The sequence below is a fragment of the Dasypus novemcinctus genome, chromosome 1 (assembly GCF_030445035.2).
Source record: "Dasypus novemcinctus isolate mDasNov1 chromosome 1, mDasNov1.1.hap2, whole genome shotgun sequence".
In the NCBI taxonomy this organism is placed as follows: Eukaryota; Metazoa; Chordata; class Mammalia; order Cingulata; family Dasypodidae; genus Dasypus; species Dasypus novemcinctus.
The window spans coordinates 167,220,546-167,238,613 of NC_080673.1; the positions used below are offsets into that span (position 1 = coordinate 167,220,546).

Consider the following 18,068-nt stretch of genomic DNA (forward strand, 5'->3'; position numbering starts at 1 on the left):
ATTACCTTAATCATTTATTCTATAAACTAACACCCATCTAGTCCCTTGGGCAGGGGGGAACACATGGTGTCCTCCTGGACAGCTCATTTTTCCTCAAGGCACCCACCTGACAAAACCCCAGTGGGTCACTGAGTTCCCCTGAGTCTACATGCTAAGTCTCCCCAATTCAGCCTCTCTTCCCCGTGCTCGTGTTACTATTTCTCACCATCTCTCTTTGAGTAGTATACTAATCAGTAGGAACACCCATTCGCTATTGGTCACACCCTTTTATAAAACTCTCCAAAGTCTTACAGATCAAGTGCAAGTTTCTGAGCAGCGGACTCGCCCCTTCAGAACCTGCTCTGCCCTTTACCTTAGTAAACATCTCTGTACCTTTACCTTGGTCCCCCACTGGGGCTCCAGTCCTGCAAATACCGCAGCATCCCTCGCGTCTCCGAACATTTGTGACCTCCCGTGTTGGCATTCTTCCTGCACACCCTTTTCTCCCTCATCTGCTATGATTTCATTTTTTCAAAATTCACCTGCAGCTCCTGTTGCCTCCAATTCTGCCCACCCCAACCCTCAGGATGAGGTGGACCTCCTTTCCTGGTACTCCTTTACCATATTTCTATTTCTACTTTGGAAAACTCATCATTCTATGCTACAACTCTGAATTTGTTTCTCTCTCCCACAAAATCATCAATCCATGAGGACAGAAATGGGCTCAGTCTTCTCTCTGTCCTGAGCTCCTAGCAGGTACCTGACAGATAGCAGCTGCTAGAAAAACACACACTGAATATAGTATTGACTTAATACTATATTTTCCAAAATTGTGTTCATATTTATAACATCTACGAAAGTCAGTATGCAAAAAATGAGTGAAGGTATCAGACTAATTTGTTGACTTATTCACTAAATATTTACAGCGTATAAGTGAACAGAGCCATTCTGGAGATCATAAAGAATTAGATCAATAATAATGCTATACAGCTATTTTCCATCTTCTAGCATCTCATTTCATTAAAGCCAAATAGAGGGGATAGAAAGAAAGTGATGTGATTTTGTAGGAGGGAGGCTGTGGGTTGTGGAGGTCAGGGGAGTTGTTGTCCAGGAGACAAAACTGTGTGAGGCCTTGAAAGACTGAAGGAACCAGTGCTGAGCAAGGGCAGCTCTTGGTCAGAGTCATGGATGTTACCTGTGAGAATTATCTTAACTTTTCTGAAACCTAGAAATGGTCATTCCTCTCACCTTTTGGACTAGATTAGAACTTAGATTAGAAACTGGCCACTTTCCCCTGGGCAGAGAAGGGAGTTGGGAGCTAGATTCTCAACCCAGATTTGCAGAGAACTCTCCCCAGCTAGATTTGGGGAGAAAACCATGAAGATTAGGGACCCACCTGAAGACTGCTCTTCTCTGGCAATTATAATGGCAGTCTGGGCAGCTTCTCGGTACTGTTTCAGAGCCATGTACAGGCGGAACAGATACTTGGCATCCTGACACACAAACGATTAAAGAAACATTACTGTATTCATTAGCTCAGGAAGAAACACCTATGATTTTGCATTTCCGTTAAAATCACATTTATCTGCCATTATCTGAGGGTTGGTATTGTTTTTAAAAATCTCAATGAATAAAGACTCCGTTTCTTTATGGAATACTTATTCAGGGTTTAATATGTGCCATGTACTATTCGAAGCACTTGAGAAATATTAACTAATTTAATTCCTCATAATCACCTTGGGAGGAAGAGACAATTACCCTCATCTTGTAGATGAGCAAACTGAAACACAAGCAGAAATTGGTAGAGCTAGGATTTGAACCTCAGAGATCTGGCTTCATAGTCTGGGTACCTAACCCTGTTCTACAGTATATTTCTCATATGCATGAGAAAGAAATGTCTTCCAATACAATGGACCAACCATGCAAATTTTCAAAAAATTTTATACCTATGCAAATTCTCACTGATGTATAAAATTTTCATTGCCACATTCCAACTCTAGACTATTTCATGTACTTGGTGCTGGCTTCAAGATTATTAGAATAAGGCAAATGTAATATGAGGTGGCTTGGAACAGTTCAAAGGCCTGTGTCCTTTGGCAAGTTAATTTAGCCTCTCTGGGTCTTGATGCCTTTATCTGTAAGATAACGGAAATGGACTCGGGATCTCTAAAATCCCCTTGCATCAGTGGCATTCTGTCGCCTTTCTTCAGATCAGGGACTCCAACAGAGCTTCCTGAACACCAAAGAAAGAAAGGAAATGCTGAGGGGTGGAGGGTGTGCTCCAAGGGGTGGGTCAAGCCTCATCATCACGACCGACAAGCCTGATTTCTGCAGGAACCCACAGGGAGTCACTTATTTTGAAAATATGTTCTCAATGATCTATTTCTACTTTATAGTGAGTTACTTTTACGTGTAACATGATTTCAGCCACCTATTTTATTTTTGTTAATAAGTGTTATTTTGTTATTTCCTACAATTTTTGAAATATGAACAAAGCACATGCTGATTTATAGGAATCACTGTTAAGTGATAGTTCTGATAATCATTTTTCATACTTCTTAGAATAAACAAAACTCTATAGCATTTGAGAAAAAGTGTGGATGGTAGAGACTGTTATCTAGAAAGGGCCTGGCTATTCATAGGGGGCAGTGTCAATTCTAAAGAGTGAATGGGCATAATGTCCTTTAAAACTCAGGGTCTAACTTCATGATCTCCAAGGCTACTTTCAGAGACAACATTTTACAAGTCTATCATGCAGAAATCATTACAGGTAAAAACAGGGCAGAACAAAGTAGAATCATAACTAAGACACTTAGAAAGCCAAATGCAGCAGGAATTTTTAGTACCTTAGGCATGCCATCACTTTCCCCCATAAGGTGGTCTATCAATTGACTGGTCAGAAGTTCATCTTTTGCCTGACCAACCTATTTCATAAAAAATAAAATAGAAAATTCAGCCTCTTAAACCTAGAGAGAGGAAAAAAAAAAAAGACTAATAACTTCTGCTGAGAATGGAATTAAAAAAATACATAAAAGTTCCTACAGTAAAATATCTAAATGTAATATAAGCTTGGGATCTGTCTTCCTTTATAGAGTCTTTATTGATATAAATCCATCCTTAGAAGCTATAGCTTTTCTCAGTTGCTATTTCGAAAATATCGTATTTTTTATATACACATGCACAAATATACTTCTTGGAGTTTTCTATAAAAACTTTCTTGAGATAATTGATTATGGCAAATAGAGAATGCATCGTCTTCCCTTTTTTTACATTTTATATTTTTTAAACTTTTGTTTTTAACAAATCAATTTTATTGGTACATATTAATAAAGAACAAATCCATCCAAAGTGTACAATCAATGGTATTTGGTGTAATCACATATTTGTGCATTCATTACTTCAATCATTCTTATAGCACTTTCATTATTCCAAAAATAATAATAATAATACACAAAAAACATACAAAATTCATTACCTATCAATCTGTCTATGCTTGCCTGGCTGTACAGAGCTGTTGGGAATAGCATCTTGAGCGTAGGAAATGGGTGTTATATAACAACCCTGAACTACTGAGGACCGCCTTCTCCAGCAGTTCCCTGAGGAAATGCGCATGCACATGGCTACATATAATCTAAAGTAGAAAGAAATGAGGATTACAGCTCAGGAGCCCAGAAAAAGGCATGCAGGTAGAAATGTAGGATGGGGTCCTGGAAATGCCCCTGGCCTAGAACTCGAAATTTAAAAGGCATTCACATAAAGATGAGTGTGAAAGCCATTGGAGTATTGGCGATACTGATCAGGAAAATAAACGGAGAATGGAAATGTGTCTGTAAGTAGGAATTGAATATGTGAAGCTAAGAATTAAAGGGAGACATTGGGGAATTACTGATAAAATTAGGAGGTTTAAGAGTCATGTGTCTAGGCCTGTCCCAATCAAGATTTTGGAGAGGCTTCAGGGCTGTGACTATCTATAGAAGCAATGAACAGCCAGTAAGAACTGGCAGAAATATCATTCTAAAAGCTCTAGAAAACAAAGGATGGCAATAACAGGACGAGTGCTGAACCAAGAAAAAGGCTACTTAAAAGCAATAGGGGGAGTGGATGTGGCTCAGGTGGTTGAGCATCCACCTCCCACATGGGAGGTTCTGGGTTCAGTTTCTGGTGACTCATGAAAAAACAAAAAATAAACAACAAGCAAAACAAGCAAAAAAAACAACTCAGGGAAGCCAACATGGCTCAGTGGTTAAGCACCAGCTTCCCATATATGAGGTCTCAGGTTCAGCGCCCAGCACCCCAAAAAGAAAAAGGAAAAAAAAAAGGAATAGGATCTTATGGTAGCCTGGCTGGCCCATCCCCTTCCCCTCGCAGGCTTGGCACAGAGCCAGGCCATGTTCCAGTACAGATTCCTGGTCTTGATCTGGAGGGAGCAGAGAGACCTTTGTGCATATACTGGGAACATGCATATCTGACCCAATCTGTCTGGTCTTGTTGTACAAGAACTTGCCCTGGTGTAGAAGGCAGTTCACAGAGCTCTCCTGCAGAACTCTGAGAAAGAAGCCAAATGGCTGTTTGTGGCAAGAGATTGCTGGCTTTAGGATAAACAGTGCAGTGCCTGGGGCCAGGAGGAAATGCTTCCTAGGGGAAGAGGGGATATTTGTATCTGTGAAAATGGGGAATTCCTAGGGCCACATGCACATGCCCAAGGCAAGAGGAATGGGCAGAAAGGGTACTTCTACTTCGACCTGGAGCTATTTTCAGAACTCACTGTATGGATAAACCCTGAAGGAGAGCCCTGGCACAGGTCAATTTGCAAAGACTGGGAAAGGTATTTTATTTTTTCCCTTCTTTTTTTGATAGATCCTGGCATTTAAGGAAATCTCTGTCATAAGACTAACTTGATAAAAGCTTAAGGAAAAGAAGACTTAAGAGTCTAAATTCCAGTGATAACATATTAAAATATCAAAATACCCAGTTTCAAGAAAAGATTACAAAACATACAAAGAAAAAGGAAGTAATGGCCCAGGAAGAGGAGAAGATTAAGCATTAGAAACCATCAGTGAGGATGAACAGACATGAGGCATTCCAGACAAAGACTTTAAACAAATGGTCCTAAATATGCTCAAAGGTCTAAAGGAAAACATGAACAAAGAACTAAAGAGAATCAGGAAAACAGTAAATGAACACAAAGACTATCAATATAGATGGAAATTATGTAAAGGAACCAAACAGAGGTGAAGACCACAGTAACAGAAATGTAAAATTCCCAAGAGGGGTTCAATAGCAAATTGGAGCTGGCAAAAGAAAGAATGAATTTGAATATAAGACAATTGGAATCATCCAGTCAGGGGAGCAGAAAGGAGAGTGAAGAAAGGTGAAATGAGCCTTAAGAATCAGTGGGACAGGCGGTGGACTTGGCCCAGTGGTTAGGGCGCCCGCCTACCACGTGGGAGGTCCGCGGTTCAAACCCCAGGCCTCCTTGACCCGTGTGGAGCTGGCCCATGCGCAGTGCTGATGCGTGCAAGGAGTGCCCTGCCATGCAGGGGTGTCCCCCGCATAGGGGAGCCGCATGTGCAAGGAGGGCGCCCCGTAAGAGCCGCCCAGCGTGAAAGAAAGTGCAGCCTGCCCAGGAATGGCGCCGCACACACGGAGAGCTGACACAACAAGATGATGCAACAAAAAGAAAACACAGCTTCCCATGCTGCTGACAACAACAGAAGCGGACAAAGAAGACGCAGCAAATAGACACAGAGAACAGACAACCGGGGTGGGGGGGGGAAGGGGAGAGAAATAAATAAATCTGAAAAAAAAAAAAAAAAAAAAAAGAATCAGTGGGACACATTAGTCATACCAATATATGCACAGTGGGAATCCCAGAAGGAGAAGAAAGAAAAATGGAGCCAAGGGAATATTCAAAGAAATAATGGCTGAAAACTTCCCAAATTTAATGGAAGTCATGAATATACAGATGTTCAAGGAACTCCAAACAGGATAAACTCAAATAGATCCACACTGTGCCATATTATAATCAAACTGTCAAATATCAAAATATAGAGAGAATTCTTAAGAAAGAAGTGATGTGTCACATCCAAGGGAGCCTCAAAAGATTACGTGCTGATTTTTTGTCATAAATGACATCAGCAAGAAAGCACTTGGAAGACATATTTAGAGCTGAAAGCAAAAAATTGACAACCAAGAATTTTATATCTGGCAAAACAGTTTTTCAAAAATGAGAAAGGAAATAAGACATTCTCAAATAAATCAAAGCTAGACTGGCCCTAGAAAAAATATTAAAAGGAGTTCTTCCTGCAGGTTGAAGGAAAGGACACTAGATAATTAACTGAAGCCAGAGGAAGAAATAAATATCTCCAGTAAAGATAATGATGGGGGTAAATATAAATACCAGTACTAAGGTAGTTTTGATTTGTAACTCTAACTTTACTGCCTATAGGATCTAAAAGGCAAATGCATAAAATGGTAAACCAATGGTTTTGGATTCATAATGTACAAATATTTAATTTATGACAAGAAGTACACAAAGGTGGGGGGGTGAGGGGTATGGGAACGTAGTATATGTGTACCTTTGAAGTTAAGTTGGTATCATAACAAATAAGATTGTTATAGATTTAGGATGTTAAATTTAAGCTCCATGGTAACCACAAAGAAAATATCGGAGAATATCCAAATTCATAGAGACAGAAAGTAAGAATATAGGTTACGAGGTGAGGGAGGCAGGGGAAATAGGGAGTGAAGGAATAATGGGCGTCTGGTTTCTGTTTGGGGTAATGGGAAAGTTCTGGCAATAGATGGTACTGAGGGTACCACAACATTGTGAATGTGATCAATCCAATGAAATGGTATGCTTTGAAGAGGCTGAGATGGGAAAATTTGTTGTATACATGTTTCCACAGTTAAAAAAAAAAAAAAAAGGCCAACTAAAGAGACAATTAAAGGCAATATATGATTCTGGAAGAGATCTAATAATGGAGGAGAAAAGGCTCAAAAGGACATTATTTGGACATAGGAAATGTTGGAACATGGACTGTAGGCTTTATATCAATGTTAAATTTCTTGAACTTGACAACTGTACTTAAGGTAGTTACATAAGTGAATATTCTTGTTCTTAAAAATATAGATGGAAGTATTAAATGTCAAGGAGCAAGATATATACAATCTACTCTCAAATGTTCAGAAAATAGAAGATACGTGGCAAAACATTACAGTTAGGAGTTCTGAGTATCTGAGGGGTGGGGTGGTGGTGATATGTTGGAGGTCTCTGTATGGTGGTTTGTATTATATTTGCAAATGTCCTGTAAGTTCAAGGTTATTTTAAAATAAAAAGCTAAAAAAACAAAGTGTTGTGTCTATAAAAAAGAGGTGAGCCAGGAATACAACTGGAGCTCAACCAATGGGAGTCAACACCAAATACTGCAGCACTGCCCTTGTCATATAAATAATACTACAATGAGAAAAGCCACATGAGATGAAAGAAACCATCATTAGAGAAAGAGCAATATGTGGTCTCAGTTGCCACACTTCAGGAGTAAGGAGGAATTTGGGAGTCATTTGTATAGTAGAGGAAGGACTCTACTATTCTTTGCATGTATGAGGTCCCAGGTTTAATTCTCAGTACCTACTTAAAAAAAAATCAGTAGGAGATGGACTTGAGCATAAATAAGATTATAATGAACCTGAGGGTGGAGAGGCTCTTAGGGCTGGAGAATTTCTACACAGCCTGTCAACTGTGGTAGTTGTTACTGCTCAAAATGGGTGAACCTTGAAAACATTATGCCAAGCAAAAGCAGCCAGACCGAATGTCCACAAATTGTATGACTCCACTTATAGGAAATGTCCAGATCAGGCAAATCCATAAAGACAGAAAGAAGAGTAGTGGTTGCCAGGGGCCATGGGGAGTGGGGAATGGGAAGTGGATGGGAACAGGGTTGCTTTTTAGGGTGATGAAGTGTTCAGAAATTAGATAATAGTGATGGGCACATAATTTTATGAATATATTAAAAACCATTGAATTGTGTACTTTAAAAGGGTGAATTTTATGCTATGTGAATTAAAATCTCAATAAAAAAACTATTGGTAATTTTCTGGTATGATAATGTATTAAAAATCTTAGAGTCACTGCCTTAATAGATGCAGAAAAGGCATTTGATAACATTCAACAACTGTTTATAATAAGGAAAAGAAGTAAATGTCCTTAATCTGTTAAAGGTTATCTACAAAAAACTCCAAAAAAAAAACCACTCCAAAACCAAAAAAACTAACCACAACTCTACAGCTAACATAAAACAGTTAACGGTGGAAGTTTGTGAATAAAACAAGGATGTCCACTACCATCATTTCATTCAACATTGTACTGGAGGTCCTAGCCAAGGAAGAAAGCAAAAAAAGGAAGAAGCAAAACTATATTTGTAAGTGTCTACAAACAAATTATTGTAAATAACAATTCACTGAGAGGCAAAACCAGTCTGTAAGGACTAAGTTGGAATTATGGTTACCCTTGGTGGGGTACTGACTGAGATGCCATGTGGGAACCTTCTGGGGAGCCGGAAATGTTCTATATCTGGATCTTAGCAGGGGTTACAAGTTATATGAATGTACATATACTCAGAATTTGTGTACTTTACTGTACACAAGTCACACCTGAGGGGGGAAAACCCCAAAGGCTTTTACCTTTTAGAGGTAGATATTGTATCCATAATGAAAAGATATGATGTCTGTTATTGGATTTAAATAAGTCAGGGAAGCAGGGAGATAGGGCAGTTGGCCACGTGCTGGTAACTGTTGAATTTAGGTGACGGGTACAGGGGTGTTTGTTATATTGTTTGTTCTACTTTCATATATATCTGGAAATTTTAGAAGTTAAAAAAATATTGGCACTCCTGAAAGTTTCATTACAGAGTTTACTTACAGTTTCAATTGCCATTTCTATTGCCACACTATCTTCTGAGCTTGGACACTTTAGGAAGTGTTTAAGTGCCTGAAATGAGAATTGTGTAACAATTTAGAAATTTCAGGCTCTTCATATTGGGAAAAAGAGTTTTCACACACAGAGAGTAATTAGTTGGTAAAAAGTACCTTAATCTCAACCCAGGACTTAAAAGTGCTAGGCCTTAAAATACATAATAGGCTGGGTAGAGTTTTAAAAAGTAGAAGGATCCAGTTCACCCTCTGAAGAATCTAGTTCTGATGAAATAAAAATGAAAAATGTGTCTTCTTTCAGTAGGAAGATTCAACAATTGTCATTCGTTTATTCATTCAACAAGTATTTACTGACAACCTGCTAACATGCATATGGGACTGTGTTAGATGCTGTGGAGGAGACCAGGGAAGGTAAGGCAGGGCTCCTCTTTCTGAGTTATATAGATTCTAATTGGGGAGATTTATGTAATGTGATCATAACATAAGGAAATAATTATTTTAAGTCCTAAACAATATATATCACCAAATCTATGAAGAAACTTAACCTTATTAAAGATGGGGGGGAAAAAAAATACACGGGCAACGTAGCCAGCTGGTTTTATAGGTGCTCTGAGGAAGAAGAGATTATTATGCATGGAGATGATGCAGAAGGTGTCACAGAGGAAAAAGTACTAGAAGTATTAACAGGTCTGAGGTGGTTAAGAGAGAAGAGAGAAATGAAGACAGAAGGAGAGGGAACGGCCTAGCAGGAATGTAGGATTTTTCAGTGGAAATAGCTGGATGGCAGATTGGGAAATTAGGCTGATTGGCCAAATTGTGGAAATTCTCCTGATGCCAGTTGAGGAGTATGAGGTTTATCTGAGAAGTCAGAAACAGCTAACTGGTGGCATAAGGGCTGAACTCATACAGGGACAAATTTTCTTTGGCCATGTGGTATTATAAAAATGTGTGAGTCCATAATTTAAAGTTGGGAGATCCAGATTTCTGTTTCTCTTGAATAATGATGTGATCTGGCAATATTGGGTATGTATTCCCAAATGGTAATACTCTGCTGCAAGTCAGCAGCAGTTGTCCCCTACAGACAAGACTTGTGCCATCCAGTGGTCCCTACCCTGTCACACAATGAACATACTTTACCCCATAGCTTCATTTATTTATATCCCTAGTTTGGGCACTGCTACCCCTGCCAGGCTAAGGGGTTTTTTAAAGCAGTCAAAGCAGGTACTATTTTGGGAACCAAATGAAGGATGAGTTACAGGGAGGTAAACTAAAAACAGGAAAAATAGGAAACTAATGCAATAATCCAAAGCCAAGTCACTGGGGCTTAAATTAGGTTGGTGGCAATTAGAATGTAAAGAAACAGATGTGGGAGAGAGTATGAAAGAGGAATGTGGGTAGGTATGGGAGGGAGAAGAAAAAGAAGTCAAACTTGACTCCGAGACTTCAAGTCTGGGAGCATAATGGTATTTTAAAATATTTCCCATAAACATTTCCTGAAGGGTCCATTATGTCATTCCTTGGCAAATACTAACTCGTGAATACTGGCCACATAGCAAGAAGAACTTTCCAGCCTGAAAATGTTTTTTTTCTCCTTCAAAGTATAAAGCAATGCTTTGATAGTCTTCATTAGTAGTGTCTTCAGAACCTACATTAAACAGAAGTTCATGCAGTTAAATATCTTTGAGTAAACTTGCTTACTTTAATTGCTAACCTAAAAATAAGTTTCTAAAAACAGGTGACCAAAAACAGGTGAATAAAACAAGTATCAATGTTATTATCAGTGTTTGTTTTCATCACAAAGCACAGTCATCATAATTATCCCAAATTATCAACTCTGTGCCTTCTTTTCATTCTAAAAAGGAGTCAGGAAAGGAAATTATGAGACTTGTGAGAATCTGGGTTATGGTTTGCCATTACACCTAGCTACTTTCATCATACCTTAAGAATCTCAACCTCATTTCCCAAAACAACATCAACAACTATAACTCAACCCTGATTTGCCTTTAGTTACAGAAGAATCAGAAGCAAAGATGATCATAATATAAATATAATCCATCTTCCTAGAATATAAAATTCTCTTTTGGACCTTTAAGATCTTTAAAAGGTACAGCTTGTGTACATTGCTCTTCATCAAAGTAATAATATATTATTAATTTGTAACTCAATTTTTTACATTCATGAATGCATTTGCATTTTCAAAAATCAACCTCCAATTCCTATCACCTTCATTTTGGAACCTTGCTTTACCAAAGGTTAAAGGAGAGCAAGATTTGAGAAATCCGGCCTCTCTTGGCATTCGCCCAAAACGTTTTGAAAACTGAAAATGGTCCTTCATGACTATGATACCATCTCACCTTTAAGGGCTAGTGGGGATCCTGCATCTAGTATATGGCATGTCTTCGTTTAAATGGTGTGTGTGTGTGTATGCTGTGTGTGTACCAAACGACAATTAGATCCTAAGAGTCAAAGTGTTTTCATGATAAAAATCTTAAAGAGAAATTAGGGAAAACAATGATATTTACCAATAATGTCTGCATAGATTTCCATTTTGTTGTGCTGCTGAGCCAGGGTGAAAGCCTCATTATTACATTTGGACATGACAAGAAACTGGATGGCAGACCCATAGTCACCTAACTGCAGAAAAAACCTAAAACAAAGTATTGTCTTTAGCCTGGCTCATATTTAAAACAAATTCATAATTTAAAAAATAAAATTCTTTACCCATGAGAAACTATTTAAAATTAAAACTTTGTTAGGTAAACTGCAGTTCTATACATTAGGTTTATACTTCTGTCTGTAACAGTCTTTATATTTAAACTTCCAGATCTAATAAAAAATATAAAAAAGAAGATATATTCCTTTGAACTTATTTATTTGATGAATTTATTTCATTTGATAAAATGCAATTTTTACCTCTTTGAAGGCATATTTTTGCCAAGTCCTAAGATAGCGATGCATTATGTTACCTGGCTACCATTTTGGCTCCATCCAGAGACTGGGTCTCTCTGACGATACTGACGGCTTTTTCAGGATTGTTGAGGTGGTCAAGATAGATACGGATTACGCTGTTCCACTGCTTTGCGTTCTCATAAGCCACAACAGCTTCTTTGTATCTGCAAGAAATACTTAGCTCAGACAAACTTTCTTAACCCTGTTATATTTGGGTGAGGGGGAAGTCAGCAACTAGGACAATTTTCTATTTTACTGAAGAGATTTGCTTATTTTTCTTGCACTTCTTTTTCCTTCATCAGAAAAAATGCCAGGAATCATTCCACTAAAATATATTCTCGTTAGGGCTTTTTAAAAATTAATTAATTAATTAATTAATTTTCTCCCCTTCCCCCCACCCCAGCTGTCTGTTCTCTGTGTCCATTTGCCACGTGTTCTTCTTTTGTCCGCTTCTGTCATTGTCAGCGGCACCGGGAATTTGTGTCTCTTTTTGTTGTACCATCTTGCTGTGACAGCTCTCCGTGTGTGTGGCACCATTCCCGGGCAGGCTGAACGTTTTCCTCGCTGGGCGGCTCTCCTTATGGGGTGCACTGCTTGTGCGCGGGGCTCCCCTATGTGGGGGCACCCCTGTGTGGCAGGGCACTCCTTGAGCGCATCAGCACTGCGCATGGGCCAGCTCCACATGGGTCAAGGAGGCCCGGGGTTTAAACCGCGGACCTCCCATGTGGTAGACGGACGCCCTATCCACTGGGCCAAGTCTGCTTCCCTCTCTTTAGGCCTTTGATCAACTAGCAGTAAAACACCAATATTAAATTGTGGTTTCTCATCTGAAGCATATCTATGTAATTTTTTACATTAAAATTTTTCTTTTCTTTTTTGAGTGGGAAAATTCTGAAAGTAGAACAGACTTATTGTAAAAAACACAGAAAATAAAGAATTTTTCACAGAGATATAACACAAATATAAAATCTTTGTGTATGCTGACCTATCCAGGAGATCAAGACTTCCCTTCAGTCTTGCTAGTTCTCTAGCTCTATGTTTCAACAAGACATTTATAGTGCATATCTCTGATTACTTCCTCAGGTGACTTTTCTAATGTCTCTTAATATGTATTGTCCAATTATTTTCCAAAGGCTACTCCTCTCAGTAGCATATAACAAGTGTATTTTGACAACATGGTTATTGTCAATTTTATGGTAATTTTAAAATAAATCTTTCCCAGAATGGTAGATTAAAATGATACACAATTGCTTTAATTTAATTACTATTAGTGAGGTAGGACTTTTTTAATGTTTATTTCATAATTTTATTTTCTCCTCTGGGATTTGTCTTCTTGTTCTTAGCCCATTTTCATATCAGGGTCTTTTGAGTTTCTTATATTAAGTTGTAGGAGGATCTGTCATATTTAGGATACTGACTATCTGCTGCTATATTTTAAATTGTTTTTTGCTGATTAAACAGTGCAGCCATTTTTGTGGAATCCATGTTTGATGATTTTGCCTCCCCTCTGCATCTCCAAGTTACCATCCTAAATGAAAGTTACTATTACTTAACTTCATTTTCCTGCCACATTATATCAAGATTTCAACTTTTAGTATTCAACTTTCAGATATAAAGAGAAAGTCATCTATAGTCATGTATAGGAGGAACTGAGGTATATGAAGTATAGACTAATTTTCAGCCCAGCACCCCAGGCTGGGGAAAGGTAAAGAAAGATGTTTTCTTTATCTGCTTTGCCTTTTTTTCAGAAGGCTGCAAACATCAATGGCCAATTTTCAAAACTATAACTTTACAAATATGAGAAATTATACAAACCTCCCATCTGCTTCTTTAGCTTTGGCATACTGCAAGTGAATCTTAGGAGAAGAAACATGAGGCAGAAGCTCACCAACTTTTGCCCTAGAAAAGTAGGTTCAGGAGAAAAATCATAAACACTATATTCACTACCAAAGCAGCTTCCTATAACCAAACGTTAACCTTAAGATTAAGAAAAGTTACCACAATCTTTCAAAAGTCTTGGTTCTTACAGGTAAAAGCAGATTTAATTGCCTTTTCTCCTGACTCTGCAACCTCAAGGGTGGGGAAAGGAAGATTAGTTCCTAACTCTTTGAGGGAAATACCTACCCCCCATCCCCATAATTTAGCTGATGGGGATTTTGTCATACCAGACCAATAAAAAATGCTGTTCCTTGGGAAAAAGCTATGAAAATGAATTCATCTAAGAAGGGAAAAAGGAGATGGAGGGAAGGTCCAGATTAGGGGAATAGAATATACAGGTAAGAAGAGCAACAAGATGACAAGTTCAGAGACCAGTGACACATTCGTTTCCAAAGTTGCTCAGAAAGAAATTTTAGCAAATTCTTACCAATTTTTACAGCGGATATAAACCGATGCTGCTTTGTCATAGTAGAGACCTTTTTCATACAGTTGGGCTGCTTCTGAAAATTGCTGAGAAAATAGAAAAGTATTAAAATACTAAATTGATTACATGTAAGATCACATGAATATTGATATAGAGAAAAGTATACCTTCATATTCTCTAATATGGCTCCACAGTCCCTTTTAAGGACCCTGCTGGGGTGCTTGAGGGCTTGGTTAACCCCTTGGCGTATATCTCCCATTCTAATGGACATCTGGGCCACTCCAGCCAGACACACTTCATCATGTTCCTGTAATTTAAGGCAAATATTAACAAATCAGACCCTAACTTTAAATCATGCATTTCAGCAAAAACAATTAATACAAATCTAAAATGAGCCCAAAACGTATGGTTTGCTTTCACTAATCTTTTCAGACAAGTCGAGATTTTGAAATAACACTGAGTCTTTTTTCCAAGTTTTTTTTTCCTGCAGAACTCTAGATCTTTTATGTTTAAGGCCAAAATTTTACCATCTCTTATTATAATACCTTCTATGTCTTTGTATGCCTTCTTGGTATAAAATTTAATGTAAGAAGTAATCTACTGGACTATATAGCATAAATGCTATGAAAAAGATTAAGAGAAACAAGCATTTATAAAATAGAGGATTTTTCTATTAGGCATAATTAAACATCAAAAAACCTCACTTATTTATAATTGTTTGTATCATAAAGATAACACTGATAACTAAAGAACTTTTCAAATAACTAACCTGAAATGTAATAACTACATTTTATCTAAAGAAGTGTGATGATGTGAACTTTCTGTGATATGGAAATGTTCTATATCTATCCAGTACAAAATGAATTATCTAAAGAAGTGTGATGATGTGAACTTTCTGTGATATGGAAATGCTCTATATCTATCCAGTACAAAATGCTAAAAGCCCCATGTGGCTGCTGAACAACTGAAATATGGCTATTCCAACAGAAATTCGTTAATTTTAAATAATTTAATTTTTTAAATTAAAAATTTTTATTTTATTTAATGATCTTTTTTATAGTTGATAGATAACACAAAATGTTACATTAAAAAACATAAGAGGTTCCCATATATCCCACTCCCCACTCCCCACCCCCCATCATTTTTTTAATTGTATTTTTTTTAAGATACATAGATCACAAAAAATGTTACATTAAAAAATATAAGAGGCGGCGGACTTGGCCCAGTGGTTAGGGCGTCTGTCTACTACATGGGAGGTCCGCAGTTCAAACCCCGGGCCTCCTTGACCCGTGTGGAGCTGGCCCATGCGCAGTGCTGATGCGCGCAAGGAGTGCCTGTGCCACGCAGGGGTGTCCCCCGCGTAGGGGAGCCCCACGTGCAAGGAGTGCACCCTGTAAGGAGAACTGCCCAGCGCGAAAGAAAGTGCAGCCTGCCCAGGAATGGCACCGCACACACGGAGAGCTGACACAAGATGATGCAGCAAAAAGAAACACAGATTCCTGTGCCACTGACAACAACAGAAGCGGACAAAGAAGACACAGCAAATAGACACAGAGAACAGACAACTGGGTTGGGAGGAAGGAAGGGGAGAGAAATAAATAAATAAATCTTTAAAAATATATATATATATAAGAAGTTCCCATATACCCCATACCCACCCCACCCCACTCCTCCCACATTAACATCCTCTTTCATCATTGTGGCACATTCATTGCATTTGGTGAATACATTTTGGAGCACTGCTGCACCACATGGATAATAGTTTAAAGTGTAGTTTACACTTTCCCCCTGTACATTCAGTGGGTTATGGCAGGATATATAATGTCCAGCATCTGTCCCTGAAATATCATTTAGGACAATGAAACAATTTAATTTAAATAGCCACATGTAATTACTATATTTGACAACAAAGATAAAGAATAAACGAAAAAAGACGTAGCCAAAGAAAATGTCAAAAACCCAAGAAAAATGAGCAAAAATTTAGGCAATTCATTAAAAATGTATAATTTGCCAAAAAATAAATAAAAACATGCTTGATTTCATTAACAAAGGCGTAAAAAAAATGAAATGCCTTTTTTTGCTTATCTAACTAGTAAAGATAAACAACTTTCTCAGCAACACTGACAACATTCAGTGTTGCTGAGAAAGTTGGGGAAAGAAAATGGACACACGCATAGGCTCCTGAAAGGTACAACTTAGTAATACTGAGAGCAACTTAGTAATACTAAAAATTAAATACACATTTTATGACCTAGAAATCCCACCTGTAAGCATAAATCCTTCAGAAATATTATCTTAGGTAGTTATAGGCAGAATTTGCGTTGCAGTATTTGTTGATAACAGAAAACAAAAGTAACAACTATATTTCTATAAGGTAGTGGATGAAATAATTATGGTGCATCCAAACAATGGAACACTAGAAGGTTTTTTTTTAAAGGTTAAAACAGATTTATACGCATTAACTTGGAAAGATCATGAAGAAAGCAAAAAGCTGCTCTGTACAGACTGGATACTGGATTCATCTTTGCTCAATGAATGGAAGTGAATTATTTCATATTTCATATATATATGGATGCTCAGAAGAGATTCCAAATGGTTATAGGTAACAGGGGCTGTGGTTGGAGAAGAGCATATTGGACTCTCATTTTTCGCGTTAGTATGCTTTTGTGGGGAAGTAGGTGTGACTCAAGCAATTGCGTTCCTGCCTACCACACAGGAGGTCTGGGCTCAGTTCCCAGTGCCTCCTAAAGAATATGAGCAAGACAGTGAGCTGATGCAATAAGCTGGCACAGCAAGCTGACGCAACAAGAGACAAAAGGAGGAAAATATAATGAAAGACACAACAAAGCAGGGAGTAGAAATGGCTCAAGCGACTAGGTGCCTCTCTCCCACATGGGAGGTCCTGGGTTCAGTTCCCAGAGCCTCCTAAAAAAAGGGAAGATGAGCACACAACAAAACAGACACATCGAGAGCAAACAATGAGAGGGTGAGGAGAAATAAATAAAAAAAATAAATCTTAAAAAAAAGAAAACAAATATATATATATGCTTTTGTGGGGAGCAGATGTGGCTCAAGCACCTGCTTCCCACATGGGAGGTCCTGGGTTCGGTTCCTGATGCCTCCTAAAAAAAACAAACAACAAGGAAAACAAATGAAAAAACCAACTCAGGGAAGCCAATGTGGCTCAGTGGTTGAGTTCTGGCTTCCCACATGCGAGGTATTAGGCTCAATCTCTGACCCCCAGTACCTCAAAAAAAAGTTTCTGCAATTTTTAAATTCACCATAATGAGCCTGTATTACTTTTGTAATTAAAGATGTAAAACAGAAAATAGAGAGAATTTTCAACCTTAACATCTAACTTAAAAACACCAATTTTTATTGCAAAATTCAGCTTCTTGAGCTGAAATTCCAAGATGGGGAGATAAGGTAGCACAGTAGGTAAAGTATATGATTTCCATACACATCTTTTAAAGAATGCAACATGATAGGTGAAATGACAGAAATGAACACTAATGGACTGGACATTAACTTATAAGAGGCCACTGAAAAATTTTACAAGAGTAAAAGGAAAAGCCTTAAGAAAATGATAGTTGGGAAGTGATAAAATTCGTACTTCCATCTTTAATAAGAAAGTCATATTCAAGATGCAATGTAAATATATATTTTTCAAACTGATAAACATACTGTCATTGCAGTTTTTAAGATTTCTTGCAAAGTTGTAGGTAAAGTGCAAAAGGGCTCACCTGCCAGACATTGAATAAATACAATGCAAATAAGATCATGATTTTTTTATTCATGAAAATGAAAAAAAACGCAAAGATATTTCTGCACTCCTTAGTCAAGGTTA

General features: G+C 37.9%; 1 protein-coding gene across 12 annotated transcripts in view; it reads right to left on the bottom strand.

Annotated features, from left to right (window-relative positions):
- The window catches only part of WDR19 (WD repeat domain 19), a 188,229-nt gene that overhangs the window by 113,300 nt on the left and 56,861 nt on the right, over window positions 1-18,068 (bottom strand). For 8 of the 12 annotated variants that reach the window (XM_071216978.1, XM_071216979.1, XM_058299618.2 and 5 more), the window contains 9 exons: window positions 14,388-14,528; window positions 14,225-14,307; window positions 13,675-13,758; window positions 11,877-12,023; window positions 11,433-11,557; window positions 10,443-10,555; window positions 8,900-8,968; window positions 2,826-2,903; window positions 1,376-1,472 (listed from right to left, as the gene is read on the bottom strand). In XM_071216978.1, coding sequence (XP_071073079.1) covers window positions 1,376-1,472; window positions 2,826-2,903; window positions 8,900-8,968; window positions 10,443-10,555; window positions 11,433-11,557; window positions 11,877-12,023; window positions 13,675-13,758; window positions 14,225-14,307; window positions 14,388-14,528 — 937 coding nt within the window. Of the gene's footprint in view, window positions 1-1,375; window positions 1,473-2,825; window positions 2,904-3,365; window positions 3,611-8,899; window positions 8,969-10,442; window positions 10,556-11,432; window positions 11,558-11,876; window positions 12,024-13,674; window positions 13,759-14,224; window positions 14,308-14,387; window positions 14,529-18,068 lie in introns of those variants that run through there. The other 4 variants (XM_058299623.2, XM_071216996.1, XM_071216988.1 and 1 more) reach the window with 2 other exon arrangements.